Source organism: Carassius gibelio, chromosome A17 (genome assembly GCF_023724105.1).
Source record: "Carassius gibelio isolate Cgi1373 ecotype wild population from Czech Republic chromosome A17, carGib1.2-hapl.c, whole genome shotgun sequence".
Classification (NCBI taxonomy): domain Eukaryota; kingdom Metazoa; phylum Chordata; class Actinopteri; order Cypriniformes; family Cyprinidae; genus Carassius; species Carassius gibelio.
Genome location: NC_068387.1, coordinates 21716466 through 21743939, shown reverse-complemented (window position 1 = coordinate 21743939; position 27474 = coordinate 21716466). Strand labels below are relative to the sequence as shown.

Sequence of the window (27474 nt, the reverse complement as noted above, 5' to 3'; positions counted from 1 at the left end):
TAATTGAACATCATCAGACAAATAATACAATAGGATAGTTTTTATGTTTTTACAGTGGGGATCGAAAGTTTGGGCACCCCTTGCAGAATCTGTGAAAATATGAGTAATTTTCAAAAAATAAGAGAGATCATACTAAATGCATGTTATTTTTTATTTAGTACTGTCCTGAGTAAGATATTGTGCATAAAAGATATTAACATTTAGTCCACAAGACAAAATAATTCCTGAAATTATTAAAATAACCCCACTCAAAAGTTTGGGAACCTTTGGTTCTTAGTACTGTGTTCTGTTACCTGATGATCCTCGACTGTCTTTCTGTTTTGTGATGGTTGTGCATGAGTCCCTTGTTTGTTCTGAACAGTTAAACTGAGCAGCGTTCTTCAGAAAAATCTTTAAGCTCCTGCAGATTCTTCAGTTTTCCAGCATCTTTGCATATTTGAACCCTTTCCAGCAGTGACTTTATGATTTTGAGATACACCTTATCACACTGAGGACATTTGAGGGACTCAAACACAACTATTTAAAAAGATTCAAACATTCACTGATGCTCCAGAAGGAAACAAGATGCATTAAGAGCTGGGAGTTGAAAACTTTTGAACACGATGAATATGGCCAAATTTTTCTTATTTTGTTGAAATATAATTGTTTTCCATTTAGTTCTGCCCTTCGTAAGCAACAGAAGATACTTGTATGTTTCCCGGTGCACAAATTAAGTACAATTTACCTTGATCTTCAAATTCCAAAAGTTTTCACCCCCCAGCTCTTAATGCATCTTGTTTCCTTCTGGAGCATCAGTGAATGTTTGAATCTTTTTAAATAGTTGTGTTTGAGTCCCTCAAATGTCCTCAATGTGAAAGGATGTATCTCAAAATCATACAGTCACTTCTGGAAAGGGTTCAGATATGCAAAGATGCTGGAAAAAATAAAGTGAAGTAATTTTTCAAGGATTTACTTTTTATTTTAAATGCAAATAAAAGTAAAAATAGTAAAATAAAAAAGTAAAATAGTTTTTTATATAAATTAGACATTTTGACTAGACATAAGAAGTATTTGGTAAGATTTAGATTTTTTTTTTTTTTTTTTTTTTTTTGCAGTGGACCTATGAATTTAACATGATTTACTGAGTTAAAATACTCAACAGCACTCCATTTTCTATTTTAATGTCAGGAAATAAAGTTGATACCACTGTAGTGGAGTTGGAGGATTTAGATGAGAGCAGACCTGAGAAAGAAGGTAATGGCGTAGACATGTGGCAACAAATAGAAGAGGAAACAGCCAGTAAAGCCTCCAGAGCAGAATCAGATCCTGATTTATCGTCAAATAGTGAAATCGATGACACTGTCTTGGATGAGGACTATAGACCTGAGAAAGATGACAGCCCAGATAATGGTAGTGATACAGACACAGCTCAAGGAGCTGTCAGTGAAGGAGATGCAGGAGATGTACTTGAAACTTCTGCTGTTCAACGTCATAGGCGCCCAAGGCCAGATATGTGAAGCGAGAGCTGATAAAGGAGAAGCGTCTTAAGGGGGAGAATTAGAAGAATCCAATGGGACAGGAGAGACCACCAAAGACCATGGGCCCACCCTACACATCACATCACTGCTTAAAGTCAGAGAAACTGACTGAATAGCATGGAACAAATATCTTCAACAATTTCTGGTCCATGCCTTTCTGGGAGACACGCAAGCTGTATATCCAGACTCTAGTCCAAAATGTGCCCATAAAACAGAAGAAAGGTGGTGTTGCATCTTGGAGAACAACGTCCCTATTATACCACCTGCAACTGGCAGATAGCCGTAAACTACCTGTGTGTAAGAATCTTTTCTGTTCAACACTTTGCATCGCCCCCAGAACCATCGGATCATGGTTAAAATCCAAAACTGATCCGTGTAAACCCGAGATCAACAAGACTGGCCCATGTGTGCCCATATCAGATGTTGACCAGACCTTCCTGAAAGAATGGCTCTCTGGACTGCCTACAGTCCCATTCCATTACTGCCGTCAGGACAAATTACACATCTTGGTTATATTTAGGAGAATAAAAAAACTTTGGTTATGTTTGCACAGCACCTAAGTGGAACTTTGATTAAGGGTAGAAAAGGAAAACAGTGGTTAAGGTTAGACATTAATAAGAAACAACTTGGTTAGGGTTCACAAGTTACACATCTTGGTTACATTTAGGAGAGTAAAACAACTTTTGTTATATTTGCATTTTATATGTAAGAGAAAGTGATGGCATATTCTGCCTAAGTCACTTTTATTGGTTAGGCAATTGATTATGGATCTTTTTCTTTTTGCATACTTGTTCACACATCTGGTTGAATGTACTGTTATATCAATAAAAAATAACAATGTGATTTCTAAAAAATTTGTTTTTTCTTGTTTACCAAAAACACTGAAATATAACTTTTATCAATTATGATATGAGACTAACGATAATATATATTTTTATATATACAAAAGAGTTAAATGCACAGTCAGAATTCCTCAGTGTTCGCTTGTTCATTTTACTTAACAACAAACACATGCAACCACAACAGGCATAAGCTTATTTGAAGGCAAAATATAAAAAAATATTGCAACCTGGAGAAAAAAAGAAGAAGAAAAAAAAAAACTTGAAAAAAACTTTAGGCTAGATTTAACCTCGAGTCACAATTTATAAAAAAGTTTAAGACTATTTGGCCTAATGTTTTCTATTTTACTAAACAACAAACACAATCATTCTATTATTGCATATCAATTCTAAACACTGTAAATATTCATCTCAGGCATCATCTTAATTTTGCTTTAATGTGAACATGATTAATGTTACCTAAGTCTGTAAAATATTTCAGGATACTTTAGAACCACGCTACAGGGCTTTTATTTTGAAACGCACTGTTGTAGGCGGGATATCTGCAATCTGTTTTGCATCTCATGAATAGGAGTTTCTACTAGTAATAATACAATTATAGAGCTCTGTAATTGGAATTGTTAGTAGTAAGAATTGAATTAAAGAGCTCTCTAATTCAGTTTTTACTAGTAACAATTACAATTAGAGAGCTCTGTAATTCAGTTTTTACTAGTAACAATTGAATTAGAGAGCTCTCTAGTGGAATTGTAGAGCTCTGCAATTGGATTATTACTAGTAACAACTGAATTAGAGAGCTCTGCAATTGTATTCTTACTAGTAATAAATGAATTGTAGAGCTCTCTAATTGGAATTGTTACTAGTAAAAATTGAATTATAGAGCTCTTTAATTCAGTTGTTACTAGTAAGAATACAATTGCAGAGCTCTATAATTCAATTAGAGAGCTCTACAATCATAATTGTTACTAGTAAAAATTGAATTATAGAGCTCTATAATTGTAATTGTTACTAGTAGAAATTAAATTATAGAGCTCTTTAATTGAATTGTTACTAGTAAAAATATAATTACGACGAGTAACGCTGGGAGGTTTTTTTGCTGAAAGGGCCTCCCATACATGTAGAGCGGCGATAACAAAGAAACGGAGTCTAGAAATGGGCGGGCTTCAGCAGCGCGGACGGTGGTCAGATTCAACGGGCTGACAAACAGTTAAAGGCCTTTTTAATTCAATGGTTATTAAAGATTCACCATGCAAGTATTCAAGTGTAAAGAAGTTTCTAGGTCGCTACTGAAGGATATGACTGTGTCACGTGATACCTGTTACTTTCTACACAATTAGTCAAGCTTGAATTCACTTTGACTGAATTCGAAATAGCAGACGTTTGTGTTTATAAACCTGAAACAGCAGTCATAGAGTAGCATGCTAGTAAGCTATTCCCAATTCATCTGAAAACTACTCTTTTTTTTCTTCTTGAGCGGAGAATTTGATTCATTCGGATATGAACGAGGGCGAAGGCTGCTTAATACCTGTTACTTTTCTCCGCGCTTGTCAGAATGGACCAATCACAGACGCTGGAGAGCACTCAAATATTCTGTTTAAATATTAATTTTATGGACGTACCTATGTCCGATTTATATTTGCATTTTCATTATTAATTCACGAAAGTTTCAGACTTAAAGATTTTAGACACGTTAGCACAAAAATGTCCTGAAATATAAATGCGTGAATTGGCTTTCTGAGCCTCCAAGCGCCCCCTAGAAGAATAGCCACGTTTCGTCTGGTGTTAACAGTATCCGAGCAGTGCTGTTAGCGCAATCATCTGTAACAAGGGAGGGAACATTCTTTACTCCAAGCGTAGTGTATGGCATCAAAGGACTATGTAGGGACCATCTGTGGCATCGCAGCTCATACTCATTTTTACTGTGATACGGACACGGGAGATACTGACAAGGGATGAATTCTCTTCCACCCCGTGGATGCGCCCTAACCGTGTCCAATGGATTTCCCCGGCATCAGCAACACGACCGTGGACAACATGTCAGGTTCGGGCTTCATTTTAGAGATTGTGTCCATCAAACCCGTTGTAAACAGCCTGAGCACTCAGGCCAGCAACTATACAGCCGCGGGCGAGGTGCACCGCGACACCCCGGTGAGGAGCTCGGAGGGGAACTCGGTCCTCCAGGGCATCGCGGTGGCCGCGCAGGCGCTGCTGCTCCTGGCCATCTTCTTACTGTCCAGTCTGGGGAATTCAGCGGTCGTGGTGGTTATAATCAAACACCGGCAGTTGAGAACCGTGACTAACGCGTTCATCATGTCCCTCTCGCTCTCGGATTTCCTCACGGCCGTTCTTTGTTTACCCTTCTCCTTCATGATGCTCTTCAGCAAGGATGGCAAGTGGATGTTCGGTGAGCCCTTCTGTATCGCCAACGGCTTCTTCAACACCTGCTTCGGCATCATCTCCACCTTGACCATGACGCTCATCTCATTCGACCGCTACTATGCTATCGTCAGGCAGCCGCAAGCCAAAATCGGTCGGAGGAGAGCGATCCAGCTCCTGGCGGCCGTTTGGTTCTGCGCGGTGGTCTTCTCGTTTCCTTGGTACCTGCTTAGGGAGACCTCCGGGCGCTTGGTGGTGCACAAACAGGGGTTTTACCATTGCATGTACGTGTTCCACTCTGGCACCTCCAGGATGGGTACGGAATACAGTGTAGCTTTAATAGTAGTGTGCTATCTGCTTCCCTTCGCCCTCATGTGCTTCTGCCACTACAACATCTGCAAAACCGTCCGGCTGTCGGAGATCAGGGTGCGGCCTGTGACCACTTACGCGCACCTGTTGCGCTTCTACAGCGAGATGCGCACCGCCACCACCGTGCTCATCATGATCGTGTTCAGCATCTTCTGCTGGGGGCCCTACTGCCTGATGGGCATCATCACCGCGCTCGGGAGCTACTCTTTCAATCCTGCTATGGATACTGTGGCCATCTGGATGGCGTGGGCTAACGGTGCCATCAACCCGTTGATTTATGCCATAAGGAACCCGAATATATCCATGCTGCTGGGTCGGAGCAGAGAGGAGGGATACAGGACTAGAAACATAGCCGCGTACCTGTCCACGCAGACGCAGCGCAGGGACGCGGTCCGGGACCGAGCGGACCGGATTCGGGATCGGTACGTGAGCCGACACGGCGCAAACAGCCGTCTATCTTCCTCAAGCCCGGCAAACGGCGGAGATGTGGCTATGTGGGCCTGTAAAAACCCGGCGGTGTTCTTCTGTAGAGATGCGCATCCGGACACGATCACTGAACTGGCGGTGCCCAAAGTTGAGACTGCTGACACCAGTTTGTAACGCGGTCAAAACATTATGGAAAAAACGGGAGGTGCTACAGGTGTACAGCGGGACCCAAAATTACTTGGGTCACACTTAAAAATTACAAAAATATATTTTATTGCATTGGATAACAAAATGTCAAGTCATGCCAAGTCAATGGCAACTCATTTTGACACACACACACACTGAGAGAGAGAGAGAGAAAATTAATTTATGACATTCATATTGTTTGGATATATCAGGGGCTGTTTCTGTTTCTCTGCTCACAGTAAACATATATATACTTCTATCCAAAGCGACTTACAGTGCATTCAGCCTAACATTTTTTTGCCTAACATGTGTTCCCTGGGAATCAAACCCACATCATTGTGCTGCTAACGCAATGCTGAGCCCCAGGAATACATTTATATATAAACATTTATTTATACAAAACGTGTTTTAGTAAATATTCTGTTAAATAGTTAAGCTTTTGAAAAAAAAGTTTATTTTTTTTCATAATTATTGTATTGTATGTATGTATATATATATATATATATATATATATATATATATATATATATAACAATTATTTCATTGGGGGTAAAGATGCAATGCAAAAAACAGTGTTCTTATGTGGGCTATTTTATTGCAGCATTTTCATTTAGCTGCAATTAAAAAATCACCTGTAGAACCTCCCTTTATATTTCAGTAAATCATGTGCATTTATATAAATGGAAATAGGCCTACTAATCAAAGTTTCATGTCAGTTCCAAATATTTGATTGCACATTAATTAACAGCATTATTATGTTATATAATGTTTAAAAAACATTATTTTGCCTGTTTTTAAAGCTGAAGTATATGTAGGCTAATTTCTGTCACTAGTGTCACCTAGCAAACTTTAAAAGTGACACTTTACGAAGAAACAGATAAAACCCGCACACAACTCATGCTACCAGTCGAGTCGGTATTATAGTGTACAGGCGAATATTTTGAGAATGAAACAAATATCTCATGTTTTTATGATGCCAATTTACATATACTCAAGAATGTTCTGAAGAGTGATCAGATGAATTGCAAATAAGTCCCTCTTCGCCATAAAAAATTTATTTAATCTAAAAAATATTTCCACTGCATTTCAGCCTTGCCACAAAAGGACCAGCTGACATCATGTCAGTGATTCTCTCATTAACACAGGTGAAAGTGTCGATGAGGACATGGCTAGAGATCCCACTGTCATGCTGATTGAGTTAGAACAACAGACTGGAAGCTTTAAAAGGAGGTTGGTGCTTGAAATCATTGTTCTTCCTATGTTAACTATGATCACCTGCAAGAAAACACATGCAGTTAGCATTGCTTTGCTTAAAAAGTGATTCACACACAAGGATAATGCTGCTAGTAAGATTGCACCTAAATTAATCATTTATCAGATCATCGAGAACGTCAAGAAGAGAGGTTCATCAGCTATAAAGAAGACTTCAGGGTGCCTGAGAAAGTCCAGCAAGTGCCAGGACCATCTCCTAAAGTAGATTCAGCTGCGGGATCAGGGTACCAGCAGTGCAGAGTTTGCTCAGGATTCAGGAATGGCAGCAGGCAGGTGTGAGAGCATCTGCATGCACAGTCAGGCCAAGACTTTTGGAGGATGGCCTGGTGTCAAGAATATGGAAGAATCAGCTGCCATCTATCAGGATGTGGCCCAGAATTTGATTGACAGCATGCCAGGGTGAATTGCAGAAGTCTTGAAAAAAAGTCTTTGACACTTATACAATTTTTGTAATTAAACTTCAATATACCATAATAACATTAGACAAAAAAAAATCGAAAAAAGCACTAAAGCAGCAGCAGACTTTGTGAAAATTAATATTTGTGTCATTCTCAAAACTTTTGGCCATGGCTGTAGGATTAGGCTCGCTCCTTACACTGTTAAAACATTACATTCTTCAGCTTTAAACAAGCCTATAAGTAAAAATGTCAAAGTGTGAATGTAAATGAATTTAAGATGCGTTATCATGCATTAGATTAAGGATTTATGTAATCTTTTGATATCATCAACCTATATTTGAAACCGAACTCTCCAAGCATGAGTTCATTAGTGTAATGAATCAGCAGATAAAGTGTGTAGACTTGTGTGTTTCTATGTGTGTGTGAAGTGCCAAGATGAAAGTCACTCTTGAGCCTAATGCAAATGCTTTACAACACTGTGAATGAACCTGAGGGTTTACAGAAATCTCTCACCAAACCATATTCATGCTGTTCATCATCTGTTCTGGGGTGTTAATGCTGTCCAGGAATATTAACAGTGAAACTTACTGATTTGAGAAGATTTTATAACTCTTTAATTGAACAATCGGTCATTTAAGAAATAGGGCTAGAACTTTTTCTTTTCATTGTGAATTGTCTTTGCTTTTAGGTTTACACCCTTCACACTTCAGTTTGAAAACACAGGCATTCAGAAACATATACCTGCTATACTGTAATAAAAAGACCTCAAAATCCAACTACATTTACAGAAAACATCAAATAAAATAGGAATGGGGTATAATGTTCTAAACAGCATACATTTCTGACAAATAATTGATCATATTTTTGAGGGGAATCCAATATATTTTCTATGAGATTTTGGAAGATCAACATAAAACATGTAACAAATACAACCAACAAAGCGCCTTAACTGTTGGATGTACTGTAGGATGGTTTACAGAATACAGAAATTAATGTCAGTATTTAACTACTTGGAACAATTTCTATACATTTTTCTATATTTCAGGCCTACACTTTGGAGCATGAATGGATCAAATTCTGAATTTATATGACTGTAGCATCAGACTGCCCTTTATTAGTTTGATGTGATGGGTTAAACCACCATTCATGTTTCTAGATATCTGTGCTTTTTAGTCTTTTATATTTTATAAAAATCAGTTTGGATTGACTTTTTCTGCAAATGTTCATCAGTATTTATATCAGTGGAAGACCAGCCTTAGAGATCTAGAGAGGTATATTGTGTTGATAATCCAATCGAACAAAAGCACAGGGTCTTTGATATGCCAAACCTTCCTTGGAACAGATTCATTTTAGAAACCGTATAAGCAGGCATAAAAGAGACGTATTCATTTTTTTAAACCTGGTTGGTTTCAGTAATAGGAGAGAGATGCATTCTCATATTCAAATACAAAAATTACTCATTTAAAAAAATATATATATACTCTACATTTAAGATTTCAGACAAGCTATGAAATAAACATTGCCATACGATGTCTTTGAAAGCAGTTTGCCTGAAATAAAAGTTTGGATATGTTTTAATCCATTTTTGGCTTTATGTTTCATTACTATTCACAAATCATTCTTTGATAATTCAGTTTTAAGGGTAATTATGACTATGAAGCACCTTCTTAACCCTAAATCTTCTTGCAAATCAAAAAAAATTTCAGGTAATGAAACTGAAGACAAGTTAGCAGTCAAACGCCAATGCAATGACCCTTAGGGTTTATTTATTGATTACATATCTCACATCCAGATGAATTCTTAAATAAAGAAAACAAAAAAAAATCCTGCCAACAGAAGAAACTATTACAAAGTAATACAATATTACAAAGAACTAGATTTAATGGCATCCGATCAACAGGAAAAATACTATTAGCACATAATAGTAGTAGTGTCAAGGGCTAAGAAAAAAAGCCTTGGTCAGAAGAGTTAACAATGGGTATATGTACATATATACAACCTTAAACACAAACAAAAGAAATTACAAGAATATACATGCACGGCAGGTTTTGCATCCACAGCTCTTTTTAATGAATGTTCTTTTTGGTAACTGTCCTTCTGTCGTCTTCTAAAAATATATTTGCAATCAAAGTTTGACCTCAGCATATTTTACTTTTCCACTAAACTTCCTGTCAGTACATTTAATACATGGCATCTGGAGATTTATAATAAACAGTTTAACTTCAATAACGTTTTATACAAAAGGTTGTTTTCTGGATTTTAAACGGTGCATTGTGCTTTATTAGGTCTGGAATGGACAGTTTATTAATAAACAATCGCTTGTGCTCGAGTTACAAATGTAACAAAAGGAAATACTCATTATAAACACATCGATCTCATCATCCAATGAAATACAAGTATCACTGGTTATTACTTGCGTCCCACAATTCAACAAAAATCACTTCTGCTTCCAAAACACTGACATTTAGTGTTTAGCACACCACATATTGCAAAACAAGGCCTGTTCTTGATAGTACACGTTGTACACCAACAATAACTCAACAAAAATGTATGCAGTATCTGAACAGACAGATATAAATGGGGTTTATGGCCAGGCAGGAAAAACTGTGGAAATGGGTGTTTCTGCATTTCAGTTTGTAGCCCTTTCTGCTCATTCTTTCTGTGTTGACTCCTGTCATCTTCAACACAAACACGGTCACATCTGATTTACAGGTTTAGAAAAGACTAGAAATCTTTAAGAAGTATTTTGGCAGTCAGCACAAAACAGTGCCTGGATATCCTCTCCAGTTCTGAACAGAGGTAGAGCTTGTGCACGCAGGTGTAACGTCTCGGCTCTACCAACAGTTGGCAGCACTCACTCACTCACCCACTCTCTCGGCTTCCTCAGAAGTTGAGTTTGGTGATGGGCCTCTCTCTGCTGCTCTCTGCGCTCTGTTTGACGGGACGTTTGCGGTTGTGTTTCATCTTTGATAGGTCTTTGTCGAACACCTCTCCGGATCGGAGTGCAGACACCAGGTCGTCGAATTCTCCATCCTCCTCACAGTTCTCTTTGGCTTTCCGGGCTTTTCTTTCCTTCTCACGTTGTTCCTTGAGCTGTTCACAGACATATTTGTATGTTAATTTTTTACCTGTTCATTGTGTTGCATGGAGGTGTTTAATTTGTCCAATGGAATGGTAAAGCACTGCCTAATGCATACTACACAGTGTACATATAAAGATATTTATTTTCTTTATAACCCCCCTCTCCTTAATTTATTGCATGTTTTTATTTTGATGTATTCTCACTTTTCTGAATGACAAGGATTTTTACTGTTAAATCACAGGAGCGTAAATACGACAAATTATTTATAAAAAAAAAATCAAATCAGTATATTACTATGATTTCTGAAAGATGATGTCACACTGAAGACTGGAGTAATGATGCTGAAAATTCAGCTTTGCATCACAGGAATAAATTACATTTTACAATATATATTTCTGAAAATTTCTGAATTTCTTACAATATATATTTTTGAAAAATATATCTCGATTGTAATAAAAGTTTTTGGTCAAATATATGTAGCCTTGTTAAGCATAACAGACTTCTTTCAAAACAAAAACACTGTTAAATTTTACTGAACCCAAATTTACAATATTACAGAATGCAGCATACAGAATTGATAGATTTTTGTTTAGGGTGTTAGTACAACACCTTTAGAGAGGATCTTGCATGTGCATGTGTTTGGGATGGACACAGTGCATGCTTGTTGATACATTACCTGCGCGTCCATGCGAGCCCTGCGCTCTTCCTCCTCCTTGCGTCGTTGCATCTTCTCATTGTCCTGTTTAGCTTCACTGAAGGCCTGTAGGAACTGATCAAAGATGCCAAAGAACTCATCGGGCTGCATGCGTGTGGCGTCCTCACCAAAGTGCTTCACGGCCTTCTCAAACTGTGTAGAATGAAAGACAAAGACATTAAGGAAGGAGATTCTTTATGTCATGTAATCATTATTTTACGAGGGAATTCTTGAAAAAAAAGTCCTTGAACTTGGTTCGATTGGTTCATAATAAACTCCAGGCTGCTCGAGTGTATTAGTGATCTAATCTCCTTACTTACTGTTTAAATGCTTGGAATACGTTTCTTTCTTTTTTTTCATGGTTTCAAACAAAACATTTTATATTCATGATGCATTTATTTGATCAAAAATCTGTAAAAGTATTATAATGAAATAACTACAATTTTAGATTTTTAATGAAATAATGAAATAACTACAATTCTTTAATATATTTAAAATTATAATTTATTCCTCTGATGGAAAGCAGAATTTTTCCGCCATTACTCCAGTGTTACATGATCCTTCAGAAATCATTCTAATATGCCCATTTGCTGCTCAGTAAACATTTCTTATTATTATCAGTGGTGTTCTGCTTAACATTTTTGAGAAAACTGAGATGCATTTTCCCACAGGATTCTTTGATGAATACAGAGTTCAAAAGAACAGAATTTATTTGAAATACAAATCACCCTTCAATGTCACTTTTGATCAATTTAATGCATCCTTGTTGAATAAAAGTATTAATTTCCTTAAAAAAAAACATACTGACCCCAACATTTTTAACAGTAGTGTATGAATGTATTGCAATGTGAGACAACTTCAGGCCCTCACATTTCGAACTAAGATCAAAGCTTCATCTGCACCTTTGCCAACCCTTTAGAAAAGCAGCTAGATCCCAACATAAAACTCAACCGCTGCGGTAGCATCAAATCCATCCCATGAGCAGCTTCATGAGCAGGATTAGACTGTAAGAACCTGCCTTTGAAACTGATCTGCAGCCTACTGCAGTTAAAGATTACGGTCCATGTTTCCAGCAGTTCCAATGTCCACAAAGACAGAAGCCCAATAAACTCTAGCGAAAGCAGTGATTTAACTTCTACAAGGCCAAGCTAGGTTTGCCAGCATGGAGCGAAAAAATCTGCCATTTCAGATGTTTAACGGTGACTTCAAAGCTGCAGCGGAGCTCTCATATTTAAGCAGCCAGATAGAGTGACAGGCTTCACTATGCTCAAACTCTCGTAAACCTTTAACATCTATTAGCTTCTCAGGCTCAGTGAACTGTGGTGCACTTTCGTTCTTACCAAATCCTTGGCGTCCTGAAGAGAGTCTTCAACTTCAGAGAAACTGAAACCAGCCACAGTGATGAACTGACTCACAACAGACACAAACTTATCACCGTTGGTCTGAGGCTGACTCTTCTGGTACTCCAGCTCCTGTAGAGAGAGAAACAGACAGGCTGCTATCGAGACACAAGTAATGCAATGACTTAAATACCAGATATTTAGAGTGAATGCCGATTCATCCCAAGAAAACACCTTAGCAATCTAGCAAGGCCTTCAACCTTCAAATCTCAGTTATGAAGTTTTAAAGAGTTGTAATCATAAATTATGTTTTAGCCAATGACGTTGCATGGCTGTTCTATAAATAGATACATTTGTGTGACTGGATGACCTCATAAGCTGTAAAGCTTGTAATTGTAGACGAAATGAGAATGGTGCTTACCGTCTCCACGCTTTTTAGGCCAGTGCGCAGATTGTTAATGTCTTTCTCCAGTTCAGTCATGCTGGGAAAAAAGGAAGAAAAATAAGTTGGAGGGAGAGATAATGAGAGATTAAGTTTCACTGGACAATTTGCGGATCCTTTAATCTCATTTCACATCAAACAGTATCTTCACACAGTGACAGTGGTTTTGCCAAAAAGGACTCGTTCCTGGATCAACAACTTTTGTTGGTGCTGGAACAACATTCCTGTCTAACATTTTGCTCATGTTCTAACCCCACCCGAACTATAAACTACCCCTAAAATGAGATGAGAAATGATGGGCTTAAACTGTTCAAGCTCTCAGCACTAACCGTACCCCTAACATCTGATTTAACATCTGGCTGTTAAAGGAATATTCCGGGTTCAATACACAGTCACGGTTTTTAGGACATGCTTACAAAGCCTGCATTTATTTGAAGAAAAATACAGTAAAAAAAGTAATATTGTGAAATATTATAATAACTGTAAAAAGTTCTGTTTTGATATATTTTGTAAAAATTTCACATGATCCTTCAGAAATGTTTTTTTTTTTAACATAATATATGTCTTTTATATAATTGCCTTTGATCAATTTAATGTGCCCTTGCTGAATTAAAACTGAAAAAAAAAAAAAAAAAATACATTTGAAAAAAAATAAAAAAATAAAAATAAAATGCAACTCATTACATTGAGGTAACAGCAATTATTTTTAGAAGATTTTATAAGCAGAAACATAATGCTTATGATTTTATAAAAGCACTTTTATTAATTCTTCTGTTAAAACCTATGAATTATTTGAGCTTTACAGCTTTGATATAACTTCACATATAAAAGGACAGTAGATTAATGTTTCATATTAAAATCATGGTAATTTGCATATTGTCTTGTTGGCATACGATTGAGAGAGTATTTCAACATGTACAGAATGACCTCTTTCACTTCTATTTTAAGCTTCTCACTGTAAGCCAAAATGTTGCTTTGTTTCAAGAAAGTGAGGGACCAGTATAAATAAATTTTTGTGCTAATCAAAATTATGCCACAAAGTGGCATCGATTAAGCTTAACTTGCACTAAACCTGGAAAAATCATTTAAAAGTGTTGTTCCAGGACCGATATTTGCTTTTATTATTGGGTGCAATAGTTGATCGTTTTAGTTGCTTACTTGACTTTGGCTGCTTCTGGGATGTCGTGCAGATCCTCATGAATCAGGCTGACTTTAGGGTACTTCTGCTCAAGAATAGTGATCAGGTAGTGAAGGAGAGTGACGTTCCTGTTGACACACGCACAGCTTGTGTAACTGCATGGCTGGTAGGAGTTTAATATTCAGTACTCATACAAACAAGAGCCCTGTGTTTACTTGTCAATGCTGGACTTGGTGTCAGCGATCTTGTTTAGAGAGGACACTTTGAAGCCAAAGGCATTGCCCCTCTGGCCTTTGTTCATGTAGTTGCCGAAGGCCAGCACCACCTCCAGAAGCTGTCGAAGATTCCTGCTCTGAAGAACCTCTTTAGAGGCTTTACTGAGAGCTGAGAGAGAACAAAAAAATTTTTAAATTATGCCTACACCTTGCATTATTTCACATAATTGAGAACAGTACTGTAGATTATGCATGCCAGGATTTACCTTCCACTTTCGGCTTGATTTCTGCTATTCTTTCTGCAAACTTCTTTTTAAAGTATAGAGACTGCATTCTTTGCTGGTAGTGGTTGATTCTGTGGTTTAAAAGGAGAATTGAAATGAAGCCCCATATATAATAATATATAATTTAACTTTCAAGACAAATATATGGACACATTTTGTTGAATTTAAGTTTCGCATGATCTTAAAACGTACAGATTTCTATTTAAATAAGTTTTGTATTTGAAGTACATTTGATTATAAATTGGTGAAAATAGTCAAAATAAGGATTAAAAATGTTTAAGTGACGGACTAGTCATTTATATAAAATAATAATACATATAAAAATTGATTTATAGTAAAGTAGAATATATAACAGATCTTGAAAGAAATCTAACAAGGGGTGTACCCATAATGCATTGCTACAAAACATCTGGAACATTAACAGCCAAATATGTTTCTGTGGTTTTTCATTGTTTTGTTAAAGCATGCCTGTTCATGAGACACGAGTCCTGTTCACCATATTCAAATAATAAAAAAATAGTCCAATAACACCTGCAACTTGTTTATTTTTTTTATTAATAAAGCTGCCATTACGTCATTGCTTTAATATTTATGTCTTTGTTGGCTGACATTCCAGAGATTAATGACAATGTACAATGAAGAGGTCAAAAAAAAAAAAAAAATGACGACATGTTTCCAGCCCTGTTTCAGCCAATTTCAGGCTTCATGCCAAACTGAGGAAAACCAAATTTGGTAACTGAAGTCATGATTTATAGCATGAGACTAGCCAGACCGAGATAAGAACGTCATTCTGTTAAACGGTTTCCTTTCCACATACTGACCTCTACACCACCTTGAGCTTTTGTGCAGACACACCATTTAGAAGATATAGTGTGTTTTGATGGCTCTGTCCAGTCTGATGAACATTATCTCTATTTATTATGTCCAAATACTAAGTGGCTTTTCATGACCTAAATTAATCTCTACCTGCTCATCTCATAAAGGAAGCGATCCGCCTTCGCCATCCGCTCCAGCTCATGTTTGTGTTCCTCCAGAAGGTCCACATCACTTTTTTCTGGCACGAACTTTAACAGCTGCAAGGGAAGAAAGCAAGCATACTCGTGACTAAATTGGGCCAACCAATCAGAAATCGTTTTTAAAGTAAAGTCTTAAAGGTACAGTAGCGAAATAGCCTGTTTACTCATAAAATAAACTGTAAAGATAAATGAAAAAAATTTACAATTAAGCACATTCTAATCCTTTTAGGCAATGCTAAGGGAATGTGGCCCCATAAAACACATTAAGGGTTCACATATCCTCGTCACACTACAGTAACTGTTTGATTGCTGTTAAGATTAAAACAACAGCAATCAGAAGACTAATAAAACCTGATTGTCATTATATTGCTTTTGGAGTCCATTTGGAAAATGTTACAACTTGCTGCTCTTATTTGGTGATTTGCTTTAAGGTTTAAACAGGATGAGGTATACAAAGCTGCATTTTATTACCAATAAAGTTACATGGCTAGATCAGGTTTTAATTACAAAAAGCCACTACAGTGTGCTTCACTCGCAGGATACACACAACAGACGTTATTCAGGCATGTGAAAAGCTGGTACAATATCAAAAGTTTTTGGTATGTTTTATATTTTTGCAAAGTACAGCAAATATCACCATCAATCAGAATGACAAAAGTGCAAGGTGTCTTGTCAAAACTGCTTCTGCAAAACATTATTTGCATGCTGGCTTGGACTGTCAGGCTTACGTAATTAAACCAGAGCCCTGTGCAGACGCTGTATCAGCTAATCACAGTTCTGAAATGTTTGACGTCAATCCAGTGCAGTAAAACAGGTTTGTTTTGGACATAAGCCACCCGGAGTTATGAGTCAAAGTGTGAGCTAAGTGATGGAGTATGCGGTGATGCATCTCACCTGCTCCAGCATATCCTTGGGTAGGTCTTCTTGCTCATCCATGGTCAGTAATGCTCTCTTGATCTCCTCGTTGGAGAGTTTTAATCTGCAAAATGAAGATTTGAGTGAATTTTGAGTGAATAGAACAAAGAAATACCCTGGTCATACTTCCATATCTTTTTTGGTTCTTTAGATTTTGGGGAGATATGACAATTATCTTGAGATTCGCCATTTTGATATCTGATTGTACTTAGCTCTAAAAGAGATGACATAAATAAATGTTAAAAATAAATAATAATAAATACAATTAATTAATAAACCAAAAATAAAAGCAAATGTAAAATAATAATAAACCAAATACGTAAAACCTAAATAAATAAATACATACAGTATGCACAAAAAACATGAAGTTTTGAAATAACTGAACTAATGATCTTTGGTGCAGTAAATGTTTAAACTTGCTGAATTCCAGGCTTTATTAACAGCTGTGCAATTTAATCAAACACACAAAGTGAGTCTATGGGAGAGATCACAGACATCTCTGTTTATTGCCACTGCTATGGCGATGTGTGATGCAACAGGAAAAAAATCCTGGCTGGGATCGTCTCATGAATAAAACGCTTGGCTGCAATTGTGTTTTAAACACATCGTCAACCATTAACAAAATGGCTTAAGTAAACAAAGAATTGTTCTAAATTGAGTCATGCAGGGAAGGTTTATTACTGTGAATGAATCTTAAATGGTCAAAGATGGTGGCTGTGGGTTCCAAGCTACAGACTCACTTGGAGAGAAGGATGTTGCAGTTTTGTGCACGCCGTCCATCGACGACAGACAATTCTCGGACCTTTTTAGAAGTGACAGTGTCATCCTCTGATTCTTTCTGCAAAGAACGCACTGAAGGTCAATATCGCATTAAAATGAGGAGCAAAAACTATGAGAGAGCAAGCTAATGTTGATTTCACACTTGAGGTTTGTGAAATGGTCCAAGAAGTTGGGGTAATTGTCAGGTCTGATAGTTAAAAACTAAAACTTTTGCAGGTTCAGAACATCATAACAGTTTAAAAAGCAGAATCACATTCATGAGAAACAATCAAATGCTGATTTGGACCCAATGTGAAAACATCATGAAACCTACGTCTAAAATGTCAAATCCAAACAGAGTCATTTTTCAAACAGAGGACAACATGCTCATGACACAACCAGACATCCACAACTGAGGCTGAAAATCTTCATCTTTTCCTCTTTAGTGCCAGCTGCGAAGCAGACAGCAAGAAATTGCGTGTTTAGACAATGTCACGCCGGGCTTTATTTGGACGAGGAAGAGGGAGAAATGAGTGGAAGGGAATCTGTCCAAGAACAGGGGGATATTTGTTTTTTAGCTGGTAGAAATCTGTCTCCTTCAACTTAGCATAAACTCCAGATGCATGCAAAACCAACTGCATGCCTCGTAACCAACTTGGCTAATTATGAACAGAGGCATCTTGAAATGTATGCTAATAAACTGAAATAGGTCATTTGGTTCATTGTGTTTTAAGCTATGCTACAATAGGCAACAATTTGGTGATTATCTGCATAAAGAATGTTTACATTACATAAAAAGTACAATGCTGGTACCATGGTACTGTGCTAGTATCAGTAGATGGTTCTTTGATACATACCAAGGTACTTATTGAATATGATACTTACTATTTGATTTTAGGGTGAAATGAGACCAAGACATTTATTTGTGAGATTCACCCATTCATATGGCACTGCAACAATGTACTTCAAAGAATACCAACATGTCTGAAAAACATGGCAGTACCTTGGTATCATCACCAAACTAAAAAGGTCCAAAGACCACTTACCTGTCTAAAGTTATTCAACAGAAAGTCCTTAATGGCAAGCAGTAAGCAGGAAAGTTAGTTAGATCAGGAAATATATAAAAGGGAAGGAGTAAACATCATGCAGGTAAAACCAGCGATAGAATGCAGAGGGATGGATAGAAACTGTCGGATACTGCAGAATTACTCATAGAATGAATTTGGAAAAATGTGTGAGATGTTTAGAATAAAGAAGCAGACATGCGAGAATTCTCATCATTCCTATACGTTACTAATAAGTCACCTGCTGTCTCTGGTAAGCAGAGAAGGTTTTCTCAATATCCTCCAAGTCCAATTGTTTGAAAACGTTGATGTCGTCCAGGTCCAGCCACACGGTCCCTTCCAGTTTATTCTGCGATACGGAGATGAATAGTGAATAATATGAATACACTACAGTTAAAAATATAAATGTAATTGAATAGAATAAAAATGCTTTAAAACCTTTTAATTCATTAAATTGCAAGTTAATTACAATAAAAATAAAGGTTTATAAAACATATACATATATACATATACAGTATATATATATTATTTTATTTTGATTATTAATATTTATCAAAAATAATTATTTATTAAACATTGCTATCTTTTACAATATTGTTGCTGCTATAGTTTTACTGTTCTGCTTCATATCTAACAATGGTAAAAAAAATAAAAAATAATGGCCAATGGCTCCTAATAAACTGTACAAACTCACTTCACTGAGTTTGGTCCAGTTGAAAGACTTAAGTGGATTGGACGGCTGAGGGATGTTCTTTTTCTTCAGCATGGAGCCCAGAAGGCCTCCAGGCAGAGGAGGAGCACCAAAGCCGGGCAGGCCTGGGGGAGGTGGTGGTCCGCCTGGGGGAGGGGGCGGTGGCGGTGGTGCTCCACCTGGAGGTGGTGGAGGAGGAATGCTAGCCAGACCTGGTGGTGGAGGTGGGATGCTACCAGGGGCCAACGGGACGAGTGGGGGGCCTCCTGGGACAGTTGTCCTCTAAAAAAAACAAAAAAAACAAGACACAATAGGAATGTGAGGCAAAAGTGTGAAGCAAAAACAATGGAAACCACATTTTGGTCTGTTCCAAACCCCTTTTGACAATGAGTTCGCAGACTTCACACTAGGCTGATTCAATTATGCTGCCACAAACAAACAAGCACTACTGGAACTACCATTATTATTTTGAATGTGATATTTCCCAGTATTACAGCATTATGAAATATATATATATATATATATATATATATATATATATATATATATATATATACACACACACAAGATGGTCTGATCACCCGGACTTGCCAAGCTAGGGTTACGCTGTATTATCTGGTTTTCTTTTATGACAGATCAGCCAACTAAGAAGCTAAAAAACAGACTAGCTAACTATCATAGGCTGTTTTAAGCTTCTTTTTTTCCGGCAAGGAGCGGAGTGCTCATACTAGTTCAATCACTTATCACTTCTGAGTTTTCATTTCAGTTAGGTTGCTGTAGACAGAAAACAATTCACTGGGTTTTGAAAGAGGCACATTGTGCATATGTAACATACATTACTCATCTCGTGTAACTGGGCAGAAAGGTCAGCAACTTGCTGCTTAACATGTTTATGTTCGCTGCTTTCCTTTTCCAGCTTCTCTTTCATCTTATTGAGAGTTTGCATCATTTCTTCTTTCTCTTGGGCTTTTGCATCACACTCCCTTTCTTTCTTTTCCAGCTTCTGCTGAAGTTCATTATGTTCTAAGATTCAAGCCAGAGAAAACAAAGAAAAAAGTTGAAATCAAAATGCACAAACGGTTGAGTATTTGACAACAGCAGCAATGTCATCGCTGATTCCCATGCTGATGAAGGGCACATGTAAACACATTCAAGGCCTCCTGAGAGTAAACAGTCACTTAAATCAATATACGGCTCATAGAGGGGTCATGTACCTTTTCTCATTTTTTCCGCTTGCTCTTTCCATTGTTTTACTTCGTTCTCGTTTACCAACCTGTAAAATCAAACAGGAGAACAGTATTAGGTGCTTCATTAGTAAAAAAAAAAAAACCTCCAATGACTTTTCTTTTTCAGCAGAAAACAAAAAGGAAAAATGTGTGTTCCTCACAACAAAGTCATACAGTTTTGGAACAACATTGGACAGAGTAAAAGATCACTATTTTAATTTTTGGGTGAACTATCATTTTCTATGTGTCCCTAAACCACAAAACCCATACTTCATAAAAAAAAAAAAAAAAAAAACCACAAAGATGACTTAATATTAGTCGGGTAGGACCAGCAGGAAACCATGGAACCTCGGTGCAAACCGTTAAGCGATCAGAGATAGCCCTGTCGCCTTAATATGAGAGTCAAAATTCAGCTCTGTAACATTTGATCAAACCACCAAATGTTTTCCATATGCATTCTGCATATTTGTTTTTATTTGACTGAAACTGTCTCAGACCGTCTCTAAGCCTTGTTTGAACTAGAGTGAAGTTGTGTCTCAGTTCTAATTAATCCCATACAGAAAAATGACACAAAGATGTGTTTATTTTAACTCTTGTAACACCAAAAGGAAGCAACCTTCAGTCTGTACACACAGTTCTGCGATTGTCATGTTCAATCCTATTCTGCATGGGTCTTGGTTTCCAAACATAAAACAATTAAATCTACGGTCTGGCGCTTTCCTAAAATGTGATTAGACACAGGTGAATGGGTTGCTTGGTGACTTTGGATCTGGATTATGGATTTGGGATTATATTTTTCGGAGCTAAATTACTTAAATAAATAAGAAATGAAATGACAGACAGTTTTGGAGAGTATTAAAAGCTCAGGATATTAATAACTGTGAAGAAATGAGGACAACAGGGGACACTTTTGTTAAATGTTATGACACAAGCTGGTCAAATCTCTCACTCACATTCGCACTACGTTCTTAACGTCGAAGTTCTCAAGGGGAGCCACATCTGGGTCATGACCCTTGTCGTTCTGTAGGACAATCTGCTGGACAATTCGATCGAGGAGGAGCCAGTACTGCACAGTATTTCCATTTCTTTTGTCTGAGCAAAGAGCAAAGATGATGGTAAACACTTCCAAACATACAAAATGTTCACTATAATGATTGATATAATGCATGCCATAAAAAATATATATATATATAGTTTTTGATAGAAATCACTCATGCTCACCAAAGCTGCATTTATTTGATAAAAAATATTGTAGAATATCATTATAATATAATATAATATAATATAATATAATATAATATAATATAATATAATATAATATAATATAATATAATATAATATAATTATATTATAAAATGTAATTTAAAATATACTATGGTAAACCTGAATTTTCAGCATCATTACTCAAGTCTTCAGTGTCATATGATCTTTCACAAATCATTATAATATGCTGAATTGGTGCTCAAAACATAATCTTGATATTTTTATCAATGGTGAAAATAGTTTAATTACTTAATATTTTTCTGAAAACAATTTTTTTCAAGATTCATTGATAAACAAAGTTTAAAAGAACTGCATTTATTTGAAATATAAATATTTTGTATACATGTCTTTACTGTTATCAATTTAATGGATTGTTTCTGAATAATAAATAAAAAATATCTTACTGACCCTAAACTTTCAAATGTTAAATGTACAATGAAATTTAATGTTGACTAAAATTAATTTACAACAATTAATTTTTCATTAAAAATGGTATTTGTTACAAAAAAATTAAAATAAAAATGGTATTACCATGGCACAAGGAAATAAAAAACATTGAAGATGTCCAAAACACATAGTATTACTGTAGTGCCGTGTTTTATTTACATGTATTGTTTTTAATTCTTTAGTGGCTCTAGTTCTGATGAGGTAATATTATGACGTCTGTTTGTTCACACTGTTATGGAGGTGTCAGGGGAAGAGTCATCACTCACAAGGCATATGAAGACAGTGCTGTAAGACGGATATAAAGTGTGGAAAGGCGTCTGTGTGGTTTATCCTCTTCCGGATGAGCTCAAACACCTGAGTAGCACTTTTAGTGTCTATATGAACCTGAACCAAGCAAACAGACAATGAAATCACTACTGAAAAAAAAACTCTGTATTTAGAGGCAAATTAAGACAGCAAGTGTACATTTTCAAACCGCTTGGCGAGGGCTAATTCATCTTCATTTCGCAGCATCTCAAAGAAGTCCAAATGCCTGAAGAGTAATAAAAGACGAATGCATGTTAAGCTCAACAAAACCCGGCCAAGCACTTAAGGATGATGTCTCAAAATACAGCACTTACCGATCTAACGTGGAGTTTTCATGGGACCGTAATTTATCAATCACTGGTTGGATGCCCAGCATTAGAAATTCATACCGCAAATGAATCCTGAACTCCAAACTGGTCTGTAAATGAAACGTTGGAAGTCATGGAGAAACTCTTGGATGATTTGAATCTAATGAGATGCAGATGTAGAGAAAGTAGCGCTTACCTCCCCTGCTCCTTGACTGAGGACCGCGTTGATGAAGGACATGATTGCTGTCTTGAGGTTCACCTCATCTCTGTAGCGGCCCGTACTCTTGTCCAAGTCATTTAGAAGGGTCTACGTGAAAACCGAGAAGATGGGGAGAACGAATGAGAACAACAAAGGAGGAAAATCTCTTAATATTTAAATCATAAGTCTCAATTGCCTTATTTGTGATACAAAAACAGAATGAATTTTTTTTTGTAAATCGTTGCACTCAATTTAAAGGAACAATTTATGGACAATTGGTTTCATGAATGATTTACATTTAAAGAATGAGGCCCAATGTGGCCCATCAAGTCTTGAATTTTCTGCCCACCTGAAATCGCGTACGTTCCCAGGCGAACTTCTGATAGTGCAACATGGCTTCCAGGATTTTCTTGTGTCCTCCGGGCACCAAACAAACAGCACCCATGATCTCCAGAACAGCCACTTTGGTCTTGATGTTCTCGGTGGCCAAGCTCTGAGCGATGATGTTGATGCTTTCTGAACGAGCGAGCACATGGGCACGTCCCTGAGAGTTGTTCATCAGGGCTTTAATGCAGCCGATCAGCGAGGTGTGGATCTGAGATTCGGTGGTCTCGTAGTCCATCGTTTTCAGGAAGTTCAAGATGCACGTCAGTCCATCTTGATCTATGAAGCGTGTCACAAACCTTGAGGGGCACCAAAGTGGTCAGGGCCAAGCAGATGAAAAGACATTTCTACTCAGGTAAGATAATCTTACCTGAAAAAACTTTTTTACATAATATTTTAAATAATTTAAAGCATTTAAATGCAAAATTTCTGTTTAGGGAGAAAGATTTTGAGATGCACTCATTTATATGGATGCAAAGACTTTACTAAGAAGAGTAAAACTGAATCACTCAAAAGAAAACAGAAATTCAGCAGTAGATCTAATGCTCTGCAAAGACAAATTACTGTATGCACTTATAATTTAATGAAGCACTTAGTGAAAGAGAGACGCTCCATTTGCACACAGCCATGTGCAAGGGAATGTGCTCAATCAGAGTAATCAAAAAGAATTATACTGTCATGGAATGACCCCTAGAGTGTGTGTGTGTGTGTGTGTGTGTGTGTGTGTGTGTGTGTGTGTGTGTGTGTGTGTGTGTGTGTGTGTGTGTGCTAAAGGCAGTACCTCATGGGCTGTGTGCGGAGAGCAGTTTTCAAGCTCTCTATGGTCTTACTCCTCTCCTCCTCATCCTCCTTCTCCATGGCCAGCAGGGACTTCCTCTGGAGGTAATATTTAACGTAGAGGTAAACAATTAAATGGACTGAACAAAATTTACCAAGTTTGCCAGTATTGTTAAAGTATTTAATTGCATATAAACTGGAAAAAAAAAATTAACACTAGTATAAATTGTAATACAAAAAGTGTTAAATACAAATAAAAATATACAAGAGTGCTATAACGTTAATTAATTTATAGCTTCACCAATTTAGAGCATCAGTGCTCTTTTGTCCTATGAAATATTTATATTGTTTACCACTCGATAAACACCTACATCCCCAACAACTTCCTCAAGGGCAACATATGTGAGTTTAATGACTCCCACTTGACTAAGAGACTTTTTGCCCTTAGGGTAAAGATGGAAATGAGTGTGGTCAGGGCAGTGTTCATTATTTGCTGTCTAGTCTATTAGTCATACTTACAGCAGCCATAGAATTGATCTGATCGATGTAGAATTCAGGCCAGCTGGTCGCCCCCTTATTCTCTTCCTGTTCCTATGGAAAAACGAAAGATTAGCCTGGATACTGAAATCATATAAACACGCACATTTATATAAAAACTGGTAGAAATGTTTAACCAAAAAAAAACTAAAAAAAAAAACTGAAAATGCACTTGAAAATGTTATGCAAAGATTAATTATTCTAAAACAATATTTATACAGAACAAATATGTTTGATATGTATAAAAAGATAGATATAGATAGATAGGTAAATAGACAATAAATAAAATTATATAGAAAAATAATAGAATGATAGATAGAAAGAACAATACAGCAATGAACAGAAAGTATGAGAGACAGAAAGAACAACAGAACAACAGAACCATAGAACGATAGATAGACAGATAGACAGATAGATAGATAGATAGACAGATAGACAGATAGACAGATAGATAGATAGATAGATAGATAGATAGATAGATAGATAGATAGATAGATAGATAGATAGATAGGAGTAACATAGGCTGATGAATTATTTACAGCACAAAAGTAAACTGGGAGAATTCAGATTTGAAACTGCAAGCGTTTGACACACAAACATCACGTAACTGTCCTCCACACCAACACAGAACTCTTTGTACTGTCAGTTTCTCAAGCACTTCCACAGTCACAATGTGTGAAAACATAGCTTATCTAACTATTGCAATTCCCACAAACTCGCATCCAGCAATCCAAAAGTGCTTGTGAACAGATATTTTAAGTGTGCCAATGTCCACAGCTGACAGCTTGTTTACAATGCTTCTTGTTTCCTGAAATCAGACACAAGACACTGAGCTTCAGCACTACTCCACTCCTAATGTTGAGTTAAATGCTCTGGTAGAGGGTTAAAATGCTACAGATTAGTCCAAAATTCAGTCTCACAGTAACTGATTCTTTAAAAACTTTTAATACAAAGACTGGGGTTGGGAAACAATACCACAGTGTTTTATGCTATGCTCAAGTGGCTATAATATAGCAGCTGCTTGACGTACTTCAAATAAGAAGCCAAAAAACGCAAAAAAAATGGAGTTTGAATTTACATTAAATTGCTTCTGTTTCACACAAATGTCAGCACAGACATGCTAGAATCGCCCTGAAATTGTGCATGTTCGGATGTGGAGCTACGTGGAATGTAAAAAAATGCCCTCAAAGCAAACTTCCAGCAACACCACAATGACGTCATATTTTCAACCCAAGCGAACTTGCGGACGCATCGAGTATAAATCGGCCTTGACATAGAGAAGGAGACCGGTGACTGGCCAGCCGGGGTTCGTCTTTGGGAGAAAGCACTTTCTAGGAGCACTTTGCATAATAATCTCCGCCTACCGTGTTGGGAGAAACGGAACTCTGACCTCCCCCACCCCCACACGCAGACGCTCTGGTTGGTGTGAGAGCATCATGTTGAGGAGACCGTTTGTTTTAATTTCACTGCCAAATAATGAAGATCAGAAGAACCATTGGCTAAAATTCATTTCCACCACAATACCAGAGCAGTACAACAAATCCCTTTTGTTGTGTTCACAACATTTCACTGATGACTGCTTTTCTAATCTCGGTGAGTACAGCGGGATTTTCAAAGCGTTTGGCCATAAAAGATGGTTCATTACCAACTTTATTTAAAAAAAACGAGCATCTCGGAATCACAACGCAAAGTATGATTATGAAGTTATGTGTCTGTTTTCTCCCGAGCGTCTTATCAGTATGTGTGCTGTCTGCAGCCTTTGTTTGTGCTGATCGTCATGTACAAACACGTCATTAAAATGAAGTGTAACTCCGTGAATACTCAACGAAGAGACATGAGAGAGATATCTATAGAAAGCTTGACATGTCTACTTTAAAACTTGCTGCCGAAAACAGATATTCTGAGATAAAGTAATCCATATGAAAACAACGCGATGTCTGTTTTTCACGTCTCCCTTCACTATATCTAATGTGACCACGCCCCCGCGCTGAACGCGCTATTCAGATTCAAAGTTTTTTATTTTACCGTTTGCTTCGCGATGAGAGGAATAAGACATAATTCACCCCAAACAGATGCTAACGCATAGTTTACCGCGGAGGTGTGTGCGGAACAACCAATCAAACCTGACTATGTTAGTTGACCAATCAGAACACAGTATGCTACCGAAAGGTGAGGTTTAAGGAAACTGAATCTTTGATCTCTGACAATTGAGGTAATTTTAAAATGATATTTTGACAGAATGACAATGTTTTTTAACCTTGGATGGATTTAAACCTAATGTACAGGACTTATAAACATTGATAGGAAGCTTAGAATTTTCATCTTACTGGCTCTTTAACATCTCCCAATTGTGACCCAATTTTGTATCTCACAATTTCAATTTATAAACTCGCAAATGCAAGAAATAAAGTCAGAATACACTTGGAATTGTCAGTAAAAAGTCAAAATTGTGAGAAAGTAAGAATTGCAAGATTATATCTCACAATTTAGACTTTTTTTCTGAAATGAAAAAAGTGTGAATTTTGAGAAATAAATTTGCAATTGTGAGAAAAAAGTCAGAATTGTGAAACAAGTCACAAACCTTTAAAATAAAAATTATCCTGTGGTGGAAACTGCCTTCCATAGAAGTAGATTAAACGGCCACAAGACGAGACAAAACTAACATGACTACAAGTATTTTTTTCTGGTGAACACAAAAGAACACACATTGAAATCTAAACCCCTCTAAATTTCACTGTATGAATAAAAATACAATTTATAAAAAAATGTATATCTTCTTTTGTGTTCCATGAAAGAACGAAAGTCATATGTTTGGAGGGACATGAGGGTGTTACTTTTTTAGCTGAACTATCCTCTTTAGCCAGAAATTTAACTGAAAGTCCATCTCTACCAGTGTATAAGCTTACAAAGCCTTGATCCATCACACAGAACATCAACATAAATGTTTGCTTTAATATATGAATGAGAATAAACTTCATTCCTAACATCATAATGACTGACAGTATTA

The 27474-nt window shown here is 36.9% G+C and overlaps 2 protein-coding genes across 4 annotated transcripts in view; one reads left to right on the top strand and one right to left on the bottom strand.

Moving 5' to 3' along the window:
* The first annotated feature begins 4128 nt into the window (after positions 1 to 4128).
* On the top strand, positions 4129 to 6126 carry LOC128031534 (G-protein coupled receptor 135-like). Its single transcript, XM_052619828.1, has one exon. It carries the CDS (start codon positions 4349 to 4351, stop codon positions 5696 to 5698), a length of 1350 nt encoding a protein of 449 aa, XP_052475788.1. The 5' UTR covers positions 4129 to 4348; the 3' UTR covers positions 5699 to 6126.
* A 2993-nt stretch (positions 6127 to 9119) lies between these two features.
* LOC127933286 (disheveled-associated activator of morphogenesis 1) overlaps positions 9120 to 27474 on the bottom strand; it is a 43764-nt gene continuing 25409 nt past the window's right edge. For 2 of the 3 annotated variants that reach the window (XM_052530142.1, XM_052530141.1), the window contains exons 4-26: positions 24450 to 24521; positions 23935 to 24029; positions 23119 to 23452; positions 22767 to 22877; positions 22577 to 22680; positions 22422 to 22488; positions 22223 to 22340; positions 21200 to 21338; positions 20235 to 20293; positions 19856 to 20043; positions 19024 to 19302; positions 18571 to 18678; positions 18312 to 18338; positions 17247 to 17344; positions 16486 to 16570; positions 15542 to 15648; positions 14558 to 14646; positions 14292 to 14460; positions 14097 to 14204; positions 12918 to 12978; positions 12497 to 12628; positions 11139 to 11309; positions 9120 to 10473 (exon numbers count right to left, since the gene is read on the bottom strand). In XM_052530142.1, coding sequence (XP_052386102.1) covers positions 10264 to 10473; positions 11139 to 11309; positions 12497 to 12628; positions 12918 to 12978; positions 14097 to 14204; positions 14292 to 14460; positions 14558 to 14646; positions 15542 to 15648; positions 16486 to 16570; positions 17247 to 17344; positions 18312 to 18338; positions 18571 to 18678; positions 19024 to 19302; positions 19856 to 20043; positions 20235 to 20293; positions 21200 to 21338; positions 22223 to 22340; positions 22422 to 22488; positions 22577 to 22680; positions 22767 to 22877; positions 23119 to 23452; positions 23935 to 24029; positions 24450 to 24521 — 2931 coding nt within the window. In that variant the 3' untranslated portion in view covers positions 9120 to 10263. The remainder of the gene's footprint in view (positions 10474 to 11138; positions 11310 to 12496; positions 12629 to 12917; positions 12979 to 14096; positions 14205 to 14291; positions 14461 to 14557; positions 14647 to 15541; positions 15649 to 16485; positions 16571 to 17246; positions 17345 to 18311; positions 18339 to 18570; positions 18679 to 19023; positions 19303 to 19855; positions 20044 to 20234; positions 20294 to 21199; positions 21339 to 22222; positions 22341 to 22421; positions 22489 to 22576; positions 22681 to 22766; positions 22878 to 23118; positions 23453 to 23934; positions 24030 to 24449; positions 24522 to 27474) is intronic. The other variant, XM_052530143.1, reaches the window with a different exon arrangement.